A 25,466-nucleotide genomic window follows, 5' to 3' on the forward strand; every position below is an offset into this window, starting at 1 on the left:
CTTGTAATTGTGATGAAACATGCTAAAGGGTATTCTTTATCACAGGTTATTAAACGTTAAGTACAGAGGATATGGAATGGGTTAGCAAGCCTCTGATACTGAATCACTGGGTACTCCAAGTTTTGTCTTGATAAAAATGTGGGACTAATCTGCTACTACGAACCTGAAAGAGCACCGATGGGCAGAATGGCTCCTCTTGTTCGTAATTTTTCTTTATGTTTTTAATCTGGGTATAAGGAGGTGCCGTGTCTATCTGTCACATTTACATGAATCTAGAACTTGGCAGGAATGGCCCCGTTCAGTTGTATTGTAGCTTTGGAACTTATTTTGTTTTACTGAATATATAAAAGCATCTTCCAGTTGCAAGTCTGTTTCAGTGATGATGGCTAAGGAAGCAGATCTGACAGACAGACTGATGCACAGTGCACTTCTGTATTCACGAGGAACCATCAGATGTGAGGACTGCAGATTGCACCGCTTATATTATAGAGATGGTAGTCCCTCCAAAATTGACAGTGTTGTCCTGGCTCCCCCATGGTGCAATGCACCCTATTGACATTGTTAAGCTTGTTTTTGTCCACACTCAGTACCAATCAATGATACGTTTTTAAGGAACCAATCAACAATACGTTTTTCAGTACCAGTCAATGATGAGAAAGCGTCTCCTGACAATCTGGAAACTTCTCTCAGCATTTTACATAGGCTAATGCTTATGCTTATATTAAGGAAGATTAAATAGTGTTCCTTTTATAAGTCAATGAATGACAGCATTTTGTTTGATCAGAACAGGAATACGATTTAATCTTATTACAGCTTGACCCAGCCTATACTGTTGACTCAAAGAAATAAACTCCAACCAGCATCAGTAAAGAAATTAGCCTTCGGAAAATGTGTAGTTATCTAATTCAGATTGTCAGAAGACACTTTCTCATGATCACTGATTGGTACCGAAAAACTGAGTAGATTGAAAATAATAGAATTGGCAGGTAATTTCATCATGCAATTCACACATTTTGTAACAGGTTCCTTTCAGTTTACAGCATGCTAAATGGGCATTTGGAAATACAACTATTCAGAGAAACAAAGGGTTTGCCTACCTGGATTACTAATTTACCCCACTTAATAACTACTTCAGAAGGAAATTCCTGTTTCTGCAATCAGGGCAGCTTCAAAGCAAAACTCAGAAAAGCTGATTATCTGTGAAAAGGTGAGCAAGCTTATGGGTGATGCAGTGGGCTTCACTTATTGCACGCAGTCAAAAGATAGGACATTTAACACACTGCATCACCTTTAGGCTTTCCAATATAAAATGTATGAGTCTTGTTTAATAGTAGAAAGTGGCTGAAATGATGTCCCAGTATCTATTAATCACGGCACACTAATGATCCAAGCAGAAACTGCAATACGAAAAGAAATATAAAGAACTAATACATGTCATATTAAACGGTAAGAAATTTTACATTTAAAAAAAACAGATTCTATGAAATAACCATTTAATAAATATAAATATTGAGATATGTAATGTTTTCATACAGGAAGGGCCTGGTTTGCAGATTGGACCCTGGAGAATAGCATAGAGATAGAGATAGAGCGAGATGGAAAGTGGAAATCAAAGAGAGAAGATGCAGTTTCTTAGGCAGAAAAGGGACTAGATTTGCAGCAGTAATTAGCAATAAAATTGATTTTGTTGTGAATTTAGAATCTCGGAATTTGGTAGTATTGAATTGCTACTGTGTAATGTAATAAATATACTTGTTTAGAAATGAAATTACTAGGGATGCAACAGTGAATCGATGCATTGATTATTGATCATCTGTCCTTAAATTTCGATGCATCAAATTAGAACCCAGTTTGAACAACCACAGTTCAGATCGAAATGACTTCTGTTAAAGTATAGTACTTTTTTATTATTATTACAATGTTAAAAGGACTTCTGATGCGGGCGGATGCACGCATATTCTTTTCAGTTGTTAAAAACTCAAGTCCTTTGTATTTCTTTTTTTATAATCAGAAGTGTAATAATTTGAATATAAGTTGTGCCTTTTTGATTAACTTATGCACAACAGTGTTTTTAGTTATTGGATCTTCTGTTAAAATATATATATATATATATATATATATATATATAAATAATGTTTGTTCTTTATTTTGAAAAATAAAACATCCATGCATTGATTATCGTTGATAAATGCCTATAGGATAATTAACAAGAAATTAGGGTACTGATTGCACTACTAGAAATTACAAAGACTAAGAATTTATTCAGTTTTTTGAAAGCAAAAGATTCCACTCTGAATATCACCATGAGTTTTCTTTTTTTTGGGGGGGCTACTGTGTAACTATGACAGTTCATTACAAATACAGCGTGCAAGTAAAAGTTGAGTTGATTTGAGTAAGAATGATCAATGATCTTTTGATGAAAGCTCTTTTGGGATGGGTTGCACCAGCTGAGCTGTGCGTAAGTTCTTACTTAGCTTTGTTAAAGCGTATGTCTTTACTAACTTTGACAAAACACATTACTAGCTTTTCACGGGTTGCACCAGCTATGATCGTTATAACGTAAGACTTAGAGAATCAAAATACAACATGACACGGTATCTTTTGCTGCATAAGCTTCTCTTTTGAAGATGATTTTGTTAATAGTTTTTGTCGTCAGCGAATCCTGCGAGGAATAATTTTAAAAGTTCCTATATGAATTATTTTAATTTCTGAAAGATTAATATACAATTTCCTATAGGATTTTTTCACCATTTATATATTTTAAATATTTATATTTATTATCCGTACAAGGTACACAGTATTTGAGACAGTTTAGATTTTTATGAATAGAGACATAGAACATTAAGTGAAATTAATAAATGAATGAATACATATAGAAATAAATGAATAGATAAATATAGAAATAAATAAAATGGAAATAAATACATAAACGAATAAATAAATGTCCATGTATTTATTTTTCAACATTTATTTATTTATTTCGCTTTTTATTTATTTATATATTTATTTACACAAATACAAATAATATGCTAAACGGTATCGTGTATCCCACAATGCTAATCAATCATGGCAGAGCCCACAGAGGAGCAGCGAGCCAGGGGCCGTATTCTTGAAAGTCTTCTTAAGACAAAACTTAAGAAAGTTCGTAAGAAAATAGTTAAGCTCTTCCTAACCCAGACAGCACACGACATTGGGCCAACGCTGGTATAAGGTTGGCTTGGTTGGCTAATCATCACGGTTGGCGAAAGGTGTTTGACCACCGCTGAGCCAACCGACTTATCTTAGCTGCACGTCTTCAATTGAGATGATAAATTTGGTTTTTCAACCTTCACAATTAAATGTATGTGTACTTGTGTATAAAGAAAACACATATTGGTGATACAATAAAATAAAATCATAAAGCATGTATAACGAGGCTACTTAAAAACGCTGTTTGTGTTGACCAACCTTAAACCGACATTCAAACACCTTAAGAGACTCTCAAAATTAACGTCTTTCTCAGAGACTTTCAAGACTGGCGGTTGAGGTAAATGGTTTTACTCCCGAAAAATATTTATAAAGGTTTTCTAAAACATATTTAAGTTGCAAGTTTTAATAATGTAGCTCTTTTCTCGTGTAGGATACACATTCTAGTATTGACATTTGCGGTAACACTTTAAACTCAAAAGTTATTTTCCGCACAATATTAGTAAACGATTTTAGTTTAATGAAAATGTATTAAATTATGGTTTTAATGTATCCTTTTCTACATACAGGAACCATCCACTTTTTTTGTTGCGGTAAATTGTTATTCACTATATGAAGTAGGCTACTGTTCTCAAATCACGGAGTTTTTCTTTACAATAACCATGTCATCATTTGTCTACGATGCGATTCTATTTAAGACACATTTCGAGTAAGTGCGATACGCCTTCGGGTCGCCAGTATGAAACCAATTGGTTTATCGAATTGAATGAAGTGCGGCTCTAACGCGTACTTAATTTCAATTGACTTCATGCAACAGCTTTGGCATGCACGCTACCTTTTTGTTGTATCTCTTAAATTTTTGTTGTATCTTTTAAAAAGTGAGTTCGGTAGCTGTAGTGTTCTTTGGCATTGACAGAAACTAGGCATTGCCATCTAGTGTATGGAGGATTTATTGTAGGCAATCATCCCAGCTTCCCGATCTTCCTTTAAATTCCCAGCTAAATGTGACAGGAGACCCAAATGTAACGGAACAGGTAAAGTGCGGCAACATTATTATTTTGAGAAATGTCAAGTAATATTAATAGCGCATTTGAACACATTCACAAATTGTATTTTAATTACCCCAAATCCCTTGCTTACTATGGACAAAGCAAAGTTAGTACCCACAAAGTGCTATCCCTGGATGTCTTATGCTGTACACATTTGATTGCATAAGGTCAGCTTGTCTCTCACGCTGTGCTGATGGTGTTATTTTAGCAGCTCCCCGAAACTCGGGCGGCAGGTTGTGATTGAAAGAGTTTAAATCATGCTGACCTGTGTCCCCGCAGTTTCGAGGCGAGGAAGTTCACATTACTGCGTACCCCAAACCCTCTACAGCTCCACACACTGCTCCTCCACGCCATGTTTCTGAAACCCAGCTCTGCTGACAGACAGAGATCCGCTACCGGGTCAGTGCTAGAGTGTAGCAGACATTCTCCGTGTGAACTCGGGAGGACGATTCCCACAGAGACACCTAGCGGTCGTCTTGGAGAATTGCTTTCTATGGATAAAGCTAATCTCTTGCTTGGGCATGTGGTGCGCATCTATGTTGTGTTTTTATATAATCGTATTTCGCTTTTTTATTACAGTATCTATAATTTATTTGACTGTTTCTTCTGTATATGTTTTTAAAATCTTAAATTATTATTATTATTATTATTATTATTATTATTATTATCGAAATAAAATTAATACATCCACAAACTTCCAAATCATGGAATATTATTATGACAGAAATAATCTGTTGAGGTTTGAAAAAGACAGATGCAGTTTGTAAATACTCCTCAAGAGGGCAGCAAGGAATGGTTAAAGCAGGGGTCCCTAAACTTTTTAACCTGAGGCCCACTATTAGCACTTCTTAAGAAAAATGACAAATTAAAAACACTTTTAAACCTGTAACACCCGTAGTGTAGTTGAGGGGATACGCAGGTAAACGGTGTTTACCCACTTTTAATTTGGGCAATATAGCATTTACCCACTTCTCATATAAGAGATACAGAGTTTAATCATTTCTACTCTCCTGTGATATTATTATTATTATTATTATTATTATTATTATTATTATTATTATTATTATTTATTTATTAGCAGACGTCCTTATCCAGGTGACTTACAATTGTTACAAGATATCACATTATTTTTACATACAATTACCGATTTATACAGTTGGGTTTTTACTGGAGCAATCTAGGTAAAGTACCTTGCTCAAGGGTACAGCAGCAGTGTCCCCACCTGGGATTAAACCCACAACCCTCCGGTCAAGAGTCCAGAGCCCTAACCACTACTCCACACTGCTGACCCTATGCAAATCCTGGGTTAAAGACAAGCTATTTTAACAGTGAGCATCTGTGTTGTGTTTCTGCCAGAGAGAGTGACAGCTGAGAGCTCTCAGTCAGAACAGTGGCACGAGCAGGGGGGCGTGGCCGCTGGACTATGTTCTGTTTATGTGTGTGTGTGTATGCGCGTGTTCTGTGATTGATTGTTTATGTTCTGTTAATGTTCTGTTGTTATGCACGCTGGACCTGCAGGGTGGTGCTAGTAGCCTTCATCCAAGCCCACGAAAGGACGCTTACAGAACTGTTCAGTGAAGCGCTCAGTCGGGTCTGTGACTTCACACTGGACAGCACCCGAGAGGGGAAAGGACTGTATAGGGGGCTCTGGTTGGCTGAGGGCCAATAACAATGCACCTGTTCATGTTTATCTGTTCAATCTGTTGCCTTTTGTTGATTATATATATATATATATATATATATATATATATATATATATATATATATATATATATATATAGCATAGAAGTTTATTTAGTTCATTGGAAACGGACTAGTGGCATTGTAACAGGGCGAGCAGCCCTGTACATTGTTTTTTTTATTTTATTTTAGATCGGGGTCTCCCCTCCGCCCCTGTGCAGTGTGCTTTTGTATTTGTTTTGTTTTATGCTTTATTGATTATTTATATGACGGCGAGCGCCGTATGTTTTGGTATTGTTTTGTATTTTGATGGCGTAGCCGATTGTTTTGTTTAGCGTGGATGGGTAGCCTCATCCACAACATAATTCATAAACCTGTGCAGATTGTGGCCAAGGGGTAATAGGATGATTTACTAATTTGTTAAACCCCTCGGCCATGATATAAAAAGCCTGCAGCTCTCGGCACTCAAGGTGGGTGTGAGAGAGCAGAGACAGAGACAGAGACAGAGACAGAGACAGAGACAGAATTTTTTTTAAAAAAGACAAAGGATCAGTCAAGGCTATTATGCCCAGCCTGACCGTGTTATTTTGTGTTCGAGAGTTATTTTTGTTTACCCTTTTATTTTGTTCTGTGAGCAAGTGTTTTTTGTTTAAATATTTATTTTATTTTTGTGATTTAAAAATAAAAAGACGCGCCGCGTCACTTACGTTACTCTGCAGTACTGGTTTGTTTTCCTTCCTGCTTCTGCCTGACGTCAGACCATCGGTCACCCTGTCACAGGCATCAATAAATATAAGCATGTTAATTAGGACTGGTGTAGGATCAGAAAGTGGTACATCGTCAGAATGTGGTACGTGTATCCGTTTAAGGCCAGAAAATGGTACGCTGTCAATGCGGTGATGGACTACTGCACAAATCACTACGAACAAGACAAACTGCAGTTCACCCACACAATCGTATATGTCTAAAAGTTTGTTGCTCATCAGTTAAAGTCACATACATTTGCTGAATTGTGAAAAAAAAAACTATATTAAAAAGAACTTTAATGGCCAAACTCTGTACATCATATCCCTTTCACGTGGGCGTGTCCTTGTTTTCTGAGCAAAAATCATTTGCACAGCCAGGGCAAGCGCAGTACACAGTATACAGTTCACCTGTCACAAGACGTTCCTGGTTCAGCCTTCTGAATTCTAGCACCCTGAAAAGCAACATGTGCAACTGAAATACAACCCTGAAATCCAGTCGTCATTGTTGCTGATTAATGCTCTTATTACACATATAAAGCAATGTGTCGTGACACCGTATGTATAGTGTGGTGCCTATTGTGATACATATCCGATTGTGACATTAATCACACGAGGTGCCATATCGTTTTATTTACCACGCGACTGTAAAACCTCAATAATAAAAAAGACAAGCCTAAATATTACCGGGGAGTTTGCTAACATCCTGCCAAGCCTGCTTGTGTTAAGGAATAAGGGTTCAGCATTCAAGTAGCCTTATTGTTATTGTCATTCCATTGAGTGCTTAGTTTGGAGTTTTTAGGTGTAGAGAATTACTTTAGAGGAGAGATTAATGTCAGAAAATGACACAGTGCTGAGGAGAGAAGCATGAACCCGGGAAACACAGTGAATGAAATAGATAAGACCCGGAGTTTCTTTGGCTTGTCACTGAACAATGCTGTGGATTAGCTTTTCTTCTAATATAAAAATCAACAATCAGCTAACATGCAAGGGTGTCGATGGGTTAGGAAGAAGCCTCTATAAAGCTGTGCAGTGCTTAGATCTGAAAAGCCCAAAGTCTCTCCTAAGCCTGTGCTGTCTCATGGAGCAGTGGCACTGGCAGGTGTGCCATTGCAGCTTTACTTTTTCACACTCAAACTCACTGCCTTCCACACTGCAGCCCAGCATTAACCACTGAACTCCTCAAACCACTGCCTTCCACACTGCAGCCCAGAACTCTAACCACTGAGCTCCTCAAACCACTGCCTTCCACACTGCAGCATAGCATTAACCACTGAGCTCCTCAAACCCACTGCCTTCCACACTGCAGCCCAGCATTAACCACTGAGCTCCTCAAACCCACTACCTTCCACACTGCAGACCAGCACTCTAACCACTGAGCTCCTCAAACCCACTGCCTTCCACACTGCAGCCCAGCACTAACCACTAAGCTCCTCAAACCCACTGCCTTCAACACTGCAGCTCAGCACTCTAACCACTGAGCTCCTCAAACCCACTGCCTTCCACACTGCAGCCCAGCACTAACCACTGAGCTCCTCAAACCCACTGCCTTCCACACTGCAGACCAGCACTCTAACAACTGAGCTACTAAAACCCACTGCCTTCCACACTGCAGCCCAGCATCAGCCTCAGTCAATAGGAGATTGATTGATTAATGACAGGAAAGAAGGCGATAAAGGGGCGGTGGCAATTTCACTCTCCAGGCAACCTAGAAAGTGCAAGACTACATGAAAAACATGAATACAGATCTCCCATTAACTTGCTATGTTACCAGCTATTTTTATATCTGCTTTAACATGTGTTTCTTTCAAAACTGCACATATTATACCTACATAATGAATTAAAATGTTCCATTAGCTGTGAACCCATAGGTGTGCATATACATTATGCTGAACAGGCCTTTGAGGTAAAACTTTGAAGAAGTCCTGGCTTCTTCAAGCTGATTAATATGATAAGTATGTCTCATGTGTTTGCATTTGTGTGTGTCCTGATGTTTAGGAGTAAGCACACTAGTATATGTTGACAACCTGTGTCGATTCAAAGGAAGTTGTTATTGTAAGCGATCCCTTTGGCTTTGAATAGTGTAAACAGGCGAAGGCCTGTCGTCAGTCACAGGGGCCGGGACCAAGGTGTGCGCACAAGGAGTTTGAAAACTTTCCAAAGAAGCCACGTTCACTTCAGGGGCTTGCAGGCATAATCACTGCACAATTAAGATAATTTTAGGATGACAGCTGGTGGGGAGAAAAGTCATTTCCATGCTTTCTAATCGAGCCAGGCTGTCAGATTAAGATTAGAGTTGATTTGAGGGAAATTGTGTTGGACAATTCTTTGGAACCGGCCCAGGCGGCCCCCAGGTATTTTGTTCGGCTGTTTCAAGTTGCCTGCAAGTAAATTTTGATTTTCCACACTCAGGAGATCATTCAACTTGTTGGGATCCCCGGCTGTCTCCAGGGATTTGTCGATTTATTTCCAGTTCGTTGCTAGCCTGTCGCATCTCGCTTTCAAAGTAACAGGAAACAAGTTTTTTTTTTCCTTCTTTTTTTGGCACCAAGGTAATATAATTTTTCATTCTTCCAAAGTGAGAGATTGCCAGTTTGGTATGCCCTTTCCAGCCGACGTGACCCGATTTAGATTTTGTTTTTAAATTATTTACTTTACCAAACCGTGGACTTTGCTAATCGATAAGCCCTTTTACTTACAGCTCTGCCATGAGTGAAGTAAACGTTTCCCAGCCTGCTCTCCCAGTGCTAGATTGACGGGATGCAGTGTTAGATACTGGGTCGCAGATTTAAAGGAATACATATCATTTAAATTGTCAAAATATTAAATTTCTTACCTGTTTAATATCCTGCTGTGTTTAATATCGTTCTGCATGCTTCTGTATTCCTCGGCTTTGGATCATTATTGGCCATGCTTTGTAATTATTCCAGCAAAATATCTTTTGAAAAGAGGCGGGGACGCATATTAGCATTGCACAAAAGGCATATAGGTGAAGCATTATGCAGTGCAACACTCTTCCCCATCCTACTTCCTTGCAATCTTGAGGATTCAGAATCCATTTTTGATGGAATAGTTAGCATGAAAATACTTATCATAGGAGAAATAACAATATAATAATCTGTTTAAATGTCTGAAAATAAACATGTCACAGTGAACCACTACTTTTGACTGATTAAAGGAACTCTAACCAAGTGTTTAAAATCACATTTCTCAGTAGCACAGCAACATGAGCATTGCTCCCTTCTAGTTTTTTGGCTTGTTTTGGGAATATGCAGATTTTTCAAGCCCTGCTCTGCAGCATAGCCTCCCTCCTTGTCATTGCTATTGGACTTCCATTGTTTCCAGTCTGATCTTTTAAGAATACTATTGTCCTTTTGAATTCATCTTCCTCCTATAAGGAGTGTTAAATTTATTTCCTCCTACTGTATTATCGATAGCAATATGATCTAATTTTCCTGTACTGGTTCTCAATGTGAAATATGAAGATAGAAGTACACATTGCTGTTGCCTCATGGTTCCTTTTTCTTCTTAATTTAGACAGCCCAATTGTTTTACCCCTGTTTTTCTGCCCATGTTCTGAATTTCCCATAATGTTGAGACCTCTATAGTGAATGGATGTGCATGGCAGGGGACTGTATTTCATTATTTTGTTAGATGCAATCACTTTGCAGTTTAAATGCAATGGTTATGCATACCCAAATTACCATTGAAAATATGTAGTATTAGGAGTTTTATTTCACTCACCCCCAAATAAATGAACCCACAGACCCAAATGAGTCTTCTTTAATGGTACATAAACACTGAAATGTTTTACTTTTATTCCTACCTGACGCTATGTATGTTACTAAAAAAATACCCACATTTTGATTTACCTCCTTAAACCAAGCTCAACAGCCTTCTTTTTAATGCCTGTAATGTTTCACTAGATGGCAGTCTTTGCATTCTTCATTGATAAGCGGTACAGTCCTATTCCAGCATTGCCAAAATCCTGCTGTACCAAGGTATTTCTTTGTTGATTTCTTTGTTTGTTTTAGACTATGGTTTGTTGAGCTGCCTTCAGTTTTTCCTGTCTGTCTGTCCGCAAAAGAAACCCTAGAAACCCGTACTGCAAGGTGCCTTATCAGAAACATCAACACATGTTTTCTTTCATAACCCACCTGAACAATTTCAAGGATACAATAATTAACCAGCTAAAACATTTATTAAAGTGCTTTCTATCCAAAACCAAACCAATTAGTAATGCTTTATGAGAAACAAAAGTGATGACTACACTGCTGGCCATTCTGTAGAACAGATTAAAAGAACAAATAAACACCTTGAAAACTCGCTACCTGCCTCATAGACTCAGTACCTTCCTTCCTGACCAAATCATTGTTTTTGCCCAATGTTGAATATTCTCCAATTAAGGGTAAACTTTTAGAACTCACTTAAAAGGATATTAAACACATGAATAAAACTGCACCCATTTCTGTCCCCAATTTAAAAAGTGGAATTATATCCCCATTGATGATTCCTCCGCAGTGCCAGGGCAAATGCAGCGCTCCCGCTAGAATCCCCAGTAAAGAACACCAGCTTGCACTCCCCTGACTTTAACGGTTTGCCTTTACCACTGACTGTCTGAAACGGTCTAAGCAGGCAACTGTCGGGGGCTTGCTATTTTATTAAACTAATTATATATAAAAATACAAGTAGCTTTCGAGTTAAAGTGGGAGAAAGCAGTAACTGTAGGATTATGGGTAATCGGGATATGCAAATGTAGGTGTTACAGAGCAAAGACTTTTGGCGACTTTCACGCGATTTGATTGACTCTTGTAATTCAGCATTTGCATATCCTGATTAACCATGCTTCTATAGTTACTGCTTTCTCCCACCTTAACTAATTGTATTTATTTACTCTCCTGAGGTTTTCACTTTTGGTGACTTTCACTTGATTTGATTGGCTCTTGTAATGCTTATATTTGCATATCGTAATCCTGAACCATAAGGAAATAAGGTTTGTTTGACCATTCCAGGCTGGTTGGTGTGAATCGACAGAGACAATTGTTTTTATATATATAATGAGAATCAGTACTTGGAAATATTGGCATGTGGTTGCTTAAAACTTCATCATAAGAGCAGAAATAGATTGAAGTGTTTATTACACGAGGCTGTGTGGTCCAGTGTTTAAAGAAACAGGCTTTTAACCAGGAGGTCCCCGGTTCAAATCCCACCTGAACCACTGACTCATTGTGCGACCCTGAGCAAGTCATTTAACCTCCTTGTGCTCTGTCTTTCGGGTCTTTCAGCTGATGCATAGTTCACACACCCTAGTCTCTGTAAGTTGCCTTGGCTAAAGGTGTCTGCTAAATAAAGAAATAATGGTAATAATATCATTGGTTCACATCATGCCCTTCACTTCCACTCCTAACAACAAGAGAAAATAGCTGAATGAAAAAACCGCTGAACAGCAATTCTGTGATTTAACACAAAATTAATTACAAAACATACCACAAAAGAAAGATGCTCCAAACACTAAAATGGTGATTAAAATGTCACTGTCACTGTTTTCTGACTTTCTGAAATTCAAACAAATATTACGGCCAGGATCTAAATTCTATTAAGCAACAGTCAGCAAGCCAGACAGACAGCTGTCAAAAAAACTTTGATAACTATGCGGTACGAACTTCAAAAACCTTTTCTGTTATTTATTTATGGTATTTACTTATTAAATATGTGCTGCAGACTCAGCTTATAGTTAAATGCCCCTCGGGAAGACCTGCGGCTTTATATATATATAATGTTGGGAAATGTCATTCTGTCTAAACCACATTAAGCAAGTAAAATAAAAAAAATAAAAAACACTATGTTGTTATTGAAGAAAACAACACAGCTTTCAGTGAAAGGCTGAGTCCTCCTATATCCAATGAGTCACTAAAATAGTACATTTATATAAAGCACAAAGCACGAAGCACGACAATCAGTCTCTCTATGGCACTAATCAGCCTTATTTAAAGTGGCTCTCGCCCCCTTCCTTTCATATTGAGGGTGGTGTGCAACAGAGACAGGCATGTCAGGGCATGTGGATCTGCGGATCACATTTTCGTGTGGCTGTGGTCCTGGGGATGTTGTCTGACAGCATACCTGTGTGCTTCACAGCTCATCAGCAACACCTGCCCTGGGAAGCCTATTTATATCATTAGCTGGATCTGGGCAGGTTACCATAGAAACCACGATTTGGTCAACAGAATGTTTAGGACATCTATTAATCCCATAGTTCCTATTTTTTTGAAGTGCGCACTAAAAAGTATTCCCCAGCTGATTTATAACCCATGATATGTGAATGAAAATATCAGAACAATCAGGATTATTTTAAATATATCTGCATTATGGACAATACAGGATACAGCAAAGGTAATGTGTCTCTTGTAAACACTTCAGGTTTTGTAAACCAAATATTGGTGGACCCCTCCTTTACCTTAGAGTATGTGGGGTTGGCAGAGTTGAGAATGTTCCTGTGCTTGGCATTCTCCAGACAAGTTCAAAGACAGAACAAGTTTGATTTAGAGACTCCGTATTGGAGCATCAGACCAGATTGCAAGCACTCTGAACGATTGCAAACACCACACAATAGTAAATGAATGGAAACAGAGAAACGAGTGATTCATTCAGGACCATACTGCTTGTAATGGCTGTCATTAGACATGATACAACAGTCTTATTAAAAACCAAAGGGGGTGGTATAGCGTAGACCACACATTAATACATGTATTGATTAGTCAGCCCTAATGTTCACTGTGACTGCAGTTACACATTATGAGAGTGTCAGTTTGCTCGCCCTGGCAAAGTGCTGTGGTATGTCTTGTCAAACACATCATTGACATCATCTGAAGGTGTCTAGACAGTGGTTTACATGTTTCACTTCATTTCTGGGACTGGATCCAAACCTCTGCAACGCATTTCTCAAAACACCTACCAAAACACTACTCGAAGTTGCACATTGAACATGATATCACCCACAATGCTGTGCACACCCTTATAAAAGCTTACTACAGTAAAAGCATAGCAAAGTGTAATAAAGGACAGTGAAAGCATGTTAAAGCATTGGTAAGCATTGTAAAGCCCAGAGAGGTATGGTAAAGAATTTTTAAAAACATGACAAACCATGGTAAACTGTGGTAATTGCATAGTATAACTATGGGGAAGGCACTGGGAAAACTGCAAAAAATATAATGTGCAAAATATACTGTGGTAAACTTTTATAAGGGCAACTACATTATATTTATATTATAGTAGTACAGTCAGCTTTAATTCAAACCCCTTAAATCAGAACTGTATCTCAACCTTGTTCTTGTAATGAAATGCATGCTGACAGCAGCTGTGGACAAGTTCAGTATCTTAATTGTTTTGTAAAACATTTAATACTGCCTCAGTGTTTTTTCAAAGGGTTATTGCAGATTTTAAAGTATAAGCTACATAAAACAGAGACTAGACGTGGCATTTTTTAACATGGTTACTATCAGCACTCCGAGCAAATCACAAATCTGAACAGGGTTCCAACTGGAACAGATTATAGTCTGTATCAGCATGCCAAGAAAATGTAGGGAAGCAAAACAAACTGGATTTAACAAAACAACTGAAATGCACAATCATCATGGCAGATAGATACTTTATCATGTTCACCTAGGGTGACCACCTTTTCCAAATGCAAAAACGGGACACCTGCCATTTCTTATGCTGGGGTAATTTACATATTTTTGTAAACTTTTTTGACTGTTTCCCCTGCAGTGAGTGAGCGAAACTTTTTTTTTTTTTAATTGTTTCAACTGGAAAGCGAGCGAGGGTAAGGCATTGCAAAATAATGTGGCAGGGGTGGTGGTATGATGTGCTATAAACAGATATGCTATGGTTTGCACTTTGTCTAGGACTTCAGGACAAATGCCATTCCGGAAGGCATTAGGCCCGGGACCAGGACTTGATCTTTACATTTCGGGACTGTCCCACCCAATTAGGGACGGGTGGTCACCCTATGTTCACCATATAGAATGTGATGGACATACAGACAGATCAGTGCATAAGGGTCCTCATTTCTTTTATTTTTTGAATGAGAAGCCTAAAAATACTTAGGAGACTAACCTGTAAGTGACCAATACAAACAGAATAATGTATGAGTCAGAATATATTGAAGAGTTACTATCTGACAACCAGGGATATACTGGCAGACATGGACTGCAGGCACAGACAAAGGCCAAGGTCCATACCTGATGTAATATTCCTAGACCGAGTTATGAACACTTTTATAATTCGCTGCTTTGTTAGTTTTCCCCCTTCCTCCCCCACAAACAAAAAACAGCTTCTTGTTGTATCAACATATTGCGCCAAGACAGTAATCCCTAGCAACTACGTGATGTCCGATCACAGCTTTGTTTTTTTAATATTTATTGTTAGAAAAAATGCAAAACTACTGTATTTTAACACTTAGAATATACAGGGTGATTAGAAAGTAAGATTACCACATCAATGATATGGCGCGTTGATGTAGTAAACTCACTTTCTAATCACACTGTATATTATTGAAATAACAAATAATGAGTGTCTCCCTGTGTTGCTAGGCAACAAAAATGTGAAACTAATGAATCTTACGAAATCTATTTTCATTTGAAACATTTCTTTGGATGACCCTGAGATAGTGCAGTTATTGAAGATTGCACTCCTAGTATTGACAGTAGTTTATAGAGTATAAGTTTAGAATCTCATGGTGATAACTTTAAAATCATATTATGTAGTATAATTATCATTATGTTCTGACGATCATATCATGGGTCTATACAATTTATCTAAATGGTAGCTGTAGTTTTAACGGTTAAAATAGGACCTTTCAGGGTGCTTACCTTAAACTTAAACTACTAGAAACCAGACCATTTTTTTTCTCCAATTCTGAATTAGTTGCCATGTTTAGAATCCTCATTCAACAAATGAGAACACTTTACATTGATAGTATCCAGTCTGTCACACCTGCTTCAAGGATGTACAATTCCGGTCCTTGCGGTTCCGGAGAACTCTTGTACTTTGTTTCACCTGTTCCCTACCTGTACCAAAATGACTTAATTTCATCAGTCATTGAATAAAACCTGGAGGACTGGGTTTGTGAACCCCTGTGCTACATGGTGAACACGATAACTGCCTTTAATTAACTTCACCAAACTTCCAGCATACTCTGCTGGCCAGCTAGACTTGTTTTCGAATGCATTAAACTACAGTCCGATAATCTCTCATTTTCATACAAATATATGTACCCTTTAATGTACTTTCACAGGATGCTCTGTAAGTGTGTGCACTGTTTTCTTTTTTAGACAAATAGCGACTTTAATATATATTTTGGGCAATCTGTTTAGACAATCAAATTGCAAAATACAGTGTTGTTATGTTTTAGTTATTCGATCAAATGACTATAACATAAATAAATGAATACCTAAATAAATAATGATAAAAAAAGAACGTATGCATTTTTTTAAAAAGCTTATTATGCAGCCAATTTCTACAAGAGGAAATTCTATTACAGCTCTGTAAGAAGTACATTATAGCAGTGCTTTCAGGAGTGTTCTTACTGAAAAAACTCCCTTTAATTCAAATAGCTCCCATTGTTGTTTTATCAACCAGGAGCAGCTGGGCTTTTCGGGGACAAATAAGCATGGGTGCGAGGAATAAAGGCAAGGTTCCTCCGAGATCATTTAAATCTACTTAGGTAATTCATTTCCCAGCAGACAGGCGCAAAGAAATAAGTTTCACTTTGTCTTGTTTGGATTTCAATCAGTCACAATGGGCCTCAGGAATCAGAAGAATGCCCACAAACGTCCTTGCTACTGTTTCCATCATTCTGGGATAAACGCACAGGCCCTAAAAAAAAGATTTGTGTTTCTCACCTTCAGTAGGTTGAAGAGAACTACTGGCTCCCTTTTTAAGTTGGTTTTATAAAGGCAAGAGCTACATCAATGCAGCCTAGAATGAAGAAAAGAAACTACCATTGCAAAGCTGAATTCTATTTTTAAGTTAATCAACTGAATATATGTAGGCTTTGAATGGGGCAAGATAAACGTCCCACCGCCATACATTCTACACACATAGACAATGGATCAATTGGGTTTAAGTATGTGACAGGGTAGCTGAGAGTTGACGTTCCCAGACCAGAGAGAACACAGGTAGGTACCATGCTGGGCTGGGTTGCAGTTGTTTATGGAGCACCATTTGTGCCAAAACTATCCAGCCGTTAGTTTGTCAATTTGTTTGTCAATTTGTTTGTCAATTCGTGAATTGGTCAATTTGTCCAGCAATTCATCCATAAATTTGTCAATTCATACAGTAATTCATAAACGTATTTGTTAATTCATGTAATAATTCATTAATTAATTTGTCAATTCATTAATATGAAAGGCTGTATGGACCTACAAATTTCCAATCAACCAGACAAACAAATTGACAAATTCACGGATTGACAAACAAATTGACAAACTAACGGCTGGATAGTTTTGGCACAAATGGCGCTCCATAGTTGTTACTTAGCTCAGTTAAAACGTCTTTATTAACGTTGATTTTACACATTACTATCTTTTCACGGGTTGCACCAGCTAGTGAGAACGTAAGACAAGTTGTTGCTTAAAATGTAGGCATACCTTTAGTGAGGTGTAAGCTGTTCAGAGAATCAATAAATTTGGTCCCCCATGGAAATTGGTCCACCAGCAACACACCACAAAAAATATTATGCAACAAAACGATAATATACAACAAAACAAGCCTTGTTGTGGCGAAATGTATCATCTAAAATTAATCGCTAACAGTTCAGACGTCAGAATGTGATATGCAGGGTTTAAGCATTTCACCACCGCATCGCATCATTAACCTACATCTCGTTTTATCTGCCTTTCAGTTTAACCAGTTTTTAAAAAGTCAAATTAACTACCATTGCTTTTGCTCTGCTGCTGCTTATAACAAACTTTATGGACAAACAACTGAAAGAACACCATCGTGATTATTTATTTAGTTGCATGAATGCACACATGCTCAGGAAACCACGCAATTGTACGTGTATAAAGTTTATACAGATACACAAATGAAGTCTATAAGTTGGTAATGGCTGTGATAAAAAAATATCATACGTGCAATATGTATTTGTGAATGTTACATTGTATCACTTAATAAAAAAGGGCTTCTGTTTAATATTTTGTCTTATGTCTTGTAACAATAGCGAAAACTGCTTGTCAAAGCCATTTTCATTATAGTTTGTAGGTGTTCAACTGTTACAACTGAAATAGTACTTACAGGGTAAAACATACATTATAAAACGTAGTTTTCAGCTTAATTGTGTTCTTCATGTCCTTGAGACATGTGGTTGTATTTGCAGCTTGGTTACTGCAGTATCCGAGGAAAAGTGCCAAGTATTAAACAACCCTTTATAAAGAATACATAATACAAATGATTAATTTTAAGAAATACAAACCAGCCACAGAACCACTATCTTCTGCAGTAATTATACAGCAGTACTAGAAAATGACTACAGTACCACAGGACAAGTACCACAAAAGTACTATAGTTTTCTATAGAATCTGTCAAAAATCCTATAGGACTTTTACTATAGTAGTAGTAATTGTACTATAGAATTCTATAGAAAAAATCCATGTGGGGTACTTCTCGGATAAATGAAGGTAACATAACAATTATGTCAAATATTGAAGTAGGTTATATATTTATAGTTTACTGGTTATTTAACTAAAACACCACCATCACCACCACTAAGAAAAAGAGGAAGAGGAAGACAGATTGTTATATGATTGTTAGGTGATAAGCTGTATCCCACAAACATTTTGTTAAATTTTGCTAAACCAGGAAAAAGGTTAGTGACAATGAATAGCATTTATTTGAGAAATAAGTTATCGATAAAGCAGAAACAGCTATCAAAGGCTAGCTCATTTTTAAAAATGCTACAGTTCTCAAAATGCGTTCTAACGTAATTACAGCGATTTCATAATGGGGGACCAATTTTCATAGCATAATCTATGAAAATTAGTCCAAGGGGACCATTTTCCACATGACACCGGCAACTTTTGCTGCCTGAGCTTCTCTTTGAAGACGATTTTGTTCATAGTTTTCGTCATCAGCAAATCCTGCGAGACCACATACATCCTCTTGATAATTATAGGACATCCTTTTAAATTATTTTAGAGTCTAAAGTTTCTTATAGGATTTAATAGGATAATAAAAATCTTATAGGAATACTTTTAAAGTTCCTATATGATCCGATGGGATCGGTCACAGCTGTCTTGTCAGCTTGTCTGTTGTAACACACACACACACACACACACACACACACACACACAGGGAAGTGTGAAGATTTAAGATATGAAGTACGAATAAAAAAGTTTGCCCTCTCAGCACCCCGATTCACAAAAAGTCACTGATTTAATTTTAATCAATGAATCCCTGAAACTAAACAGTCTTAATATTCCCATCAAATTATATGTTTATTTTCAGTAGTTTAAAGGTCCTGTCCATACGTGTTTCTTCAGTGGGAGTTCGATTTGTATCACTGACCAGCCCTCTGAAATATCCTCACTTCTAAATGGCTACCGAGCAGCGATGACATCACTGACTTTGTATAAACCGCTTAGTGATAAACTAACAAAGTATTGTCTTAAGTACCTGTGGTGCAACTGAAATAAGAGTGCGCTTAGTTATAAACTAAGTAGTGACAACTAAGGACTTAGCAGAGACTTTACGTTTTAACTTAAGAATGAACTTACACATAGCTGGTGGAACCCAGCCCTGGTCTGCCCAGCACGAGCATCAATTGCTTACTTTTTACTTTCGGTTTTGGGTTCATTTTTTTCTTTTTTATTCTCTCTGCTTGCTCTCCCAACAGAGGTGAAGCGGGTCCTTACATATCAGGTGGCCAGGAGTTAATGACATAATTGACAACCGATTAACTCCTAGCCACCTTCTACATTCTGCACGAGAAGGCAGGGAGAGGAAGCTAACTCTCTTGCTGCCGAATCAAACAATAATAATGATGGGTGGCTATCGTCCGTCTACAGAAATAAATACAATCCATACATCACAACAAAGTAATAATTATAATGAAAAACAACAAAAATAATAATTATACAGCGCACACATATCCAGGGGCTGGGGCACCCCGTCACAAAGGAACTATCGTATTAAATTTGGAAATACATTAAGGTAAGTAATCGAAGTTTAGGAATTACTAGTTTAATAACCAGCAAAAATAAGTTATGTAGCCGACTATGTCAATTTCAGTTTATGGAGAAAGCCAGACCTCTTCTGTTTTACAAATACTTATTTTTTTCTCAAAATGTGAGTGTCCAGTTATTATTTCCCTGACTTTCTCTCAAATCTAGAAAGACCATTTTTGCCCCCTCACTGCAGCAATCCCTATAATCACTCAGGAGAACGGAACAGTGGGTGTCCTTCTATCCCACAATCAAGCCAATTGACTCTTTACATCCAGCAGCTTGACAGCGAATGTCTGTGCCTTGTTGTGTTTATGCTACATATAAGAAATCGCTGTGCGTCACCACCTTTACGGGACAGCGTTCTTCATATACTGAGCATGCTGGCTTATTCTGGCTATCCAGTCGGCCCCTAAATACACTTAAAAATGATTGGTGTTTTCTATTATAAGGCTAGTAGGTTTGTATGAAATGTTTCCAACTTAATGCATCATTGCATTCTTTCTAGTAAAGTTGGACAGTTACCCCTTAGATATCAGAGATTATTTAATGACAACTTCTTGTAAATGCTATAATATCCTTTCTTGAGAGTATCTGAACAGCGCTGTGTCTTAGTACATGCTTTTAGAAGAGTTGAGCAGAGATTATGTTATGTCTCAAGAACCAGAAGTAAAACAGCTTTGAGACTTTTTCATACGCCCTCTACATGCTATCTTGAACATCAGCTTACATTTCGTTTTAAAATTTAATTGGTTGAATATTACAAGGATTTGTTCAAATATTTTTCTTTTTTTGGCTAACTGCTAATGTATTGACTAACAAAAACATTCCATAAATCTTACCTGTTGCCCTCTTCCATATGTTATATATGCCTCACGTGTCCAGTTTTGAAAGGAACACACATTATTGCAAACTTTTTTTTAATTATATTTTTATTTAAAAAACATGATACCTGGTATTGCATTCGGTTGAAGAAACCTTTGTTTGATATCAATGCTTTTAGATAAAGTTGCACTTGCTTGGTCATTTCACTTGGAGAGTGAAATTGTCCCCATCCCTTCAACGGCCAATCAGCTGCTTCCCCTATTGACTGACATGCTTTTAGCCAGTAACATGCCATGTCCCAGATGACACTGCTGAGGAAAAATGATCACGGATGTTCAAGTATATTTCCTGTGAAAAAGGCAGAACAAATTGAAACTTCCTTTACCTTAAAGTAGTGCAAGTTATCATAAAATAAAAATGCATGTTTGCTTCTTTCTTTCAAAACTGCACATCAAAATAGGTAGGATTTAGGGTCCCAGAGTGGCTCATCCAGTTAAAGCGCTGCCCTGGGAGCGCAGGATGAGTCACACAGCTTGGACGGTGCCGGTTCACGTCCGGTCTGTGCAAAGAGGCCGAGCAAAGAGGTGAGACTCCGAAGGGGGCATCACATTGGCTCTGACGCTCCTGGGGTGGGGGATAGGAAACCGGCAGGGATTCCTTCTCCTCATCGTGCAACAGCTAACCCTACTGGCCAGACACCGAGCACATCCAGAGTGGATGAAAAGCAAGGCTGATCTCTGATCTCTGGGATTGGTAGCCCGTCCAACTCTGCTCTGGATTGTTTGGTGTAAAAGCGATTCTGGCTTTAGGCTTGTGAGAGATCAGCAGATGCTCATACACCCTCAGAACGTCTTTTGCTGTGTGGGAACTCGCTGCGTTGAGGAGAAAAAACATAATTGGACATTCCAAATTGGGGGAAAATAAATACAAATAATAATTGGTCACTCTAAATTAAAAAAAAAAAAGATTTATGGAAGGTAAGATTTATGGAATTACTGTAAATGTCTACTTTAAATAATTGTATTGTTTTTTATGTTGCATGTTTGGAAGCATTGCCCTGGGAACTCACTTTAAATGTCAGTGAGGAACCATTCCCAGTTTTCTAAATAAAATAAAACATAAAAGTACAATCTGAAGATCCTGCAGCTGCACTGAGCCACTGGGCTGCATAGAATGCATTTTATTCCATCCACCACAAAAGATGAAAGCGAAAGGCTAAAGGCCCAGAAAGATCTCAGCATTTTAATGATTGTTGCTAAAGAAAGACGAGAGGGTGAGTTCTAAAGGTATTTATTGATAATGGAAGCATAATGAAAAAGATTAAAGCCTTTCCCTGGGGAGATTCACCAACCTTTTTTTATTTTATTAAATTATCTCAACACCTTATTTCTATTCCACAATGCTCAGAGTGCCAAGCGCCATTATATCTTGAAAGCAGATGGATGACACTGAGAGCTCCAATTTATTTCAATTAATCCAGGGAAACTTCAAAAGCCTACCTACAAAATTCAAAACTCGGACCACTTGTCTCTATTGTTGTGCTGGTTCTAAACAAGAGACTGGGGTCTGTTTCGTGTCATTAAAGAACAAATGAGAAGCAGTGTTTTCCTAGTAGTACCTGCTTTGACTACCCCTAGTAGTGCCTGCAGGTGCTGTTAGACAAGTGCCTGCTGAAATGGAGTACTTAACCCCTTTGCTTATTATAGCTGTTTGTCGTGTGTACCAAAACCTAAATAGAGGGGCTGCGAAGGTTCCGAGTGGAATTTTGTTACCACTTCAGCCAGGTCTATTTTAATGATCTAACTCGATCTAAATAATGTAAAGTAATCACTCAGGATATTTTAACCACAGGGGCTGCTTCTGAAAAGACTCCTCCAAGAGGTTTTAGAGTGACCACAATGGGTTATTTCTGTCCACTCTGCAACTGTGCAGACGCCCTTATCCAGGGCAACTTACAGTCATAAACAAATACATTTCAAGAATCACAGTACAAGTATTAATACAATTAAGAGCAAGATAAAATGCAATGACTTCAGTTCTAATAAGTACAAGTATATTACAAAATACGAATCAATATCAGAGCAGATAACAGTGTCAGTGATAGTTACATCAGGATACGATTAAATGCAAAATACTACAGATTGTATAACACTAGTGGCAGATTACGGTACAGTACTCTGTAGAGTACAGGGTTAAATGCAGTAAAATAGGGAGCAGATAAGTGCAAGTAAGTTGCAGTAGTCTAGGCGGGAGAGCACCAGGGCCTGGACCAGGAGCTGGGTGGCGTAGTTGGTGAGGAATACAATAGCATTGCTGTAGCATGTTCTTCAGTAATAATGGAACTCCCATATTCAAATAATTGACTCTGGAGTTCCATTATTACCTTGTAAAGTCACCACCCTTAAATATATATTTAAAGTAGTCACAGATAGGAATATTGAAAACAATTAGACACTGTTCTGGTGTGATAGAAAGGGCCAAACATGTTCCCTGATTTTCTTTTGTTTATTTTTTGTTAGTCAATACATTAGCAGTTATCCCCCAAAAAAAAAAAAGGAACATATTTGAACAAACCATTTACGTATACTTCATAATTCAGAAAAAATGAAACAAATATTTCCAAAAGCACCGGTCATGGCTTTTAGAAGGGATGCAAATGCAGCTGACGTTGTGGTCCACAGAAAACATAAACGGATAATAGACACATTAAAGGGACATTAAAACCTGTAAAGTATGCAAATATACTGTATCTGTAAAGATAAAAATAAAATTGTAAATCGAGAAAAAAATATTAATTCTTAAAGAGTAAGTAGCGGGTTTCCAAAAAATATAGCGTTACCCGTCCCCACGTGTTGCTACAACTGTTTAAATAATGTACCTGTCATTTTCATTGTTAACATCCTCACAACTTTTTACACTTATAACTTTAAAGTCTGTTTTAAAGCTCTTTTCAAAATGGCCGCTCTAGTGCACGGATAGTGTAAGAATTATTACCCACAGCAATAACGATCTATGATGTGGTACGGATCAGAAAAGCCAGAGCACTTGTTATGTTCTCTTTTTTTTATCGCTTTTCCAGTAGTGATCTAGAGCAGTGGTGTACAAAATGAGGGGCGTGACTATGACTAAAGGGGCAGTTCTGTGAAAAAAGGATAGAGCATTTTAAATAAATACATAAATGACAACTAATTAGTCCAAGTTCTTCCCTTTCAAATGAGCCGTTGACGATCACTCTCGGACTTGTTTGAAATGGCGAGCGTGAGCCAAAAAATCTTTTCCCAGATTTAATGTACAGTAAATTGCATATTTTTTCCTAGATTTAAGCAAAAAAAGGCCAGATTTATCAAAATACATAAATATTAACAAACACATTCTTAAAAGTCGGAGTGTAACGGCAACTCTGCAGCATACAATGCCAAATCAAACACATCAATGAGCATGGGCTTGCATGTTAGCTTAATTTCAAACAAACATCTCACAAAGTTAAAGTATACATAGCGTATAACTGCTGCTAAACATTGTGTACTGTACAAGTGCCTTTTTCCTCCACTTTGTACATATTTATTTTGTCAAGATGATCCTATTTCTCAGAGGCTGTCACATTCCTTACCAAAGTTATTTTTTATTTAATGTGTTCTTTAAATACAAACTGCAGCGATCAAAATATGTTTTCAAATTTGTTTCCATTCAGGGAAAACAGAAAGAAATCACTTGTCCTTCAGAGAAGAATGTCCGCTAAGCTTCTCATAACAAACATTTTGATATTTTCCCTGAATAAAACGTATGTATCTATGAATTCTTTTTGTTTTTGCAATCCACTGCCATCTTTTCACCAGTGAAAGAAAGGAGGCTGAGTAACTGCTAGCTAAAGAGTTATCTTCCTTTCAAAGAGATCAAGGACCAGTCGCCAATATTGTGGCTCAACTATGTCTGGAATAAAAGGGACATTATTTTGTTACCTGGCTGGGGAATAAAGCTACAATGAGCTTCCGACAACAAGCTCGGTACAATGTGTGGATTGAATTTTTACATCAGGGACCCAGGCTCTTTTCATAGCAGACAATGTCCCAGCAACACAGCCATAATGCAATGAATTGCCTGAATAGCTCCGGTATTTGATTCAAAACTGTTGTGAGAGAAATATAGGTGCTGTGCACTGGACCTCAATGAGTGACCTCTGTCTCAGACTCTTTCTTTATGATGGTTGAAAGCAAAAGAACGCTTCAAGCTTCTGTAGCCTTGGTTGTCCATGCGTTGTATAGATTGCACCATGACTTTGTAAGTTTTTTATTTACTTTGTTCCACTTGTTTCAATGCGGTTTCTAGCAACACAACCTCGTCAGAGTTTAAATAATTGAGCACATCCTTGTTAAACAAGACATAGATGTCTTGTTATGACATATTATTGTTGTCTCCAATTAAATGTGAATTCTCTCATAATTTTAGGCAATTGGCTTGGTTGTGGGATTGGAGGATGACCACAGACCTTCATTTCTCATAGGATGTTCCGGGATTTGCTGTGGTGAGGGAATGTAATTAGACAATCTTAATTGGGGAGAAAATCAGGGGTTAAATAATTGGGCACTCAATTTTTGAGTGCTTTTGTATTGTTTACCTGGACATTATCACTTTAAATGTTGAAACAGATAATTAACAGGTTTCATGATCTTTCAATGAAGAATCATAGTACAGTATTTTTTGCATTACTCTAGAACACTAGGAGTATGACAAAGGAAAAATAAATATAATAACAAATATATTTTCCC

At 37.6% G+C, this 25,466-nt stretch overlaps 1 protein-coding gene across 2 annotated transcripts in view; it reads right to left on the reverse strand.

Moving 5' to 3' along the window:
- LOC117423072 (presenilin-associated rhomboid-like protein, mitochondrial) overlaps window positions 1–19,527 on the reverse strand; it is a 39,795-nt gene extending 20,268 nt beyond the window's left edge. The window contains exon 1 of one of the 2 annotated variants that reach the window (XM_058990039.1): window positions 19,429–19,527. In XM_058990039.1, coding sequence (XP_058846022.1) covers window positions 19,429–19,508 — 80 coding nt within the window. In that variant the 5' untranslated portion in view covers window positions 19,509–19,527. Of the gene's footprint in view, window positions 1–4,500; window positions 4,701–19,428 lie in introns of those variants that run through there. The other variant, XM_034038482.3, reaches the window with a different exon arrangement.
- Window positions 19,528–25,466: the final 5,939 nt, after the last annotated feature.

The sequence above is a fragment of the Acipenser ruthenus genome, chromosome 17 (assembly GCF_902713425.1).
Source record: "Acipenser ruthenus chromosome 17, fAciRut3.2 maternal haplotype, whole genome shotgun sequence".
NCBI classification, from domain to species: domain Eukaryota; kingdom Metazoa; phylum Chordata; class Actinopteri; order Acipenseriformes; family Acipenseridae; genus Acipenser; species Acipenser ruthenus.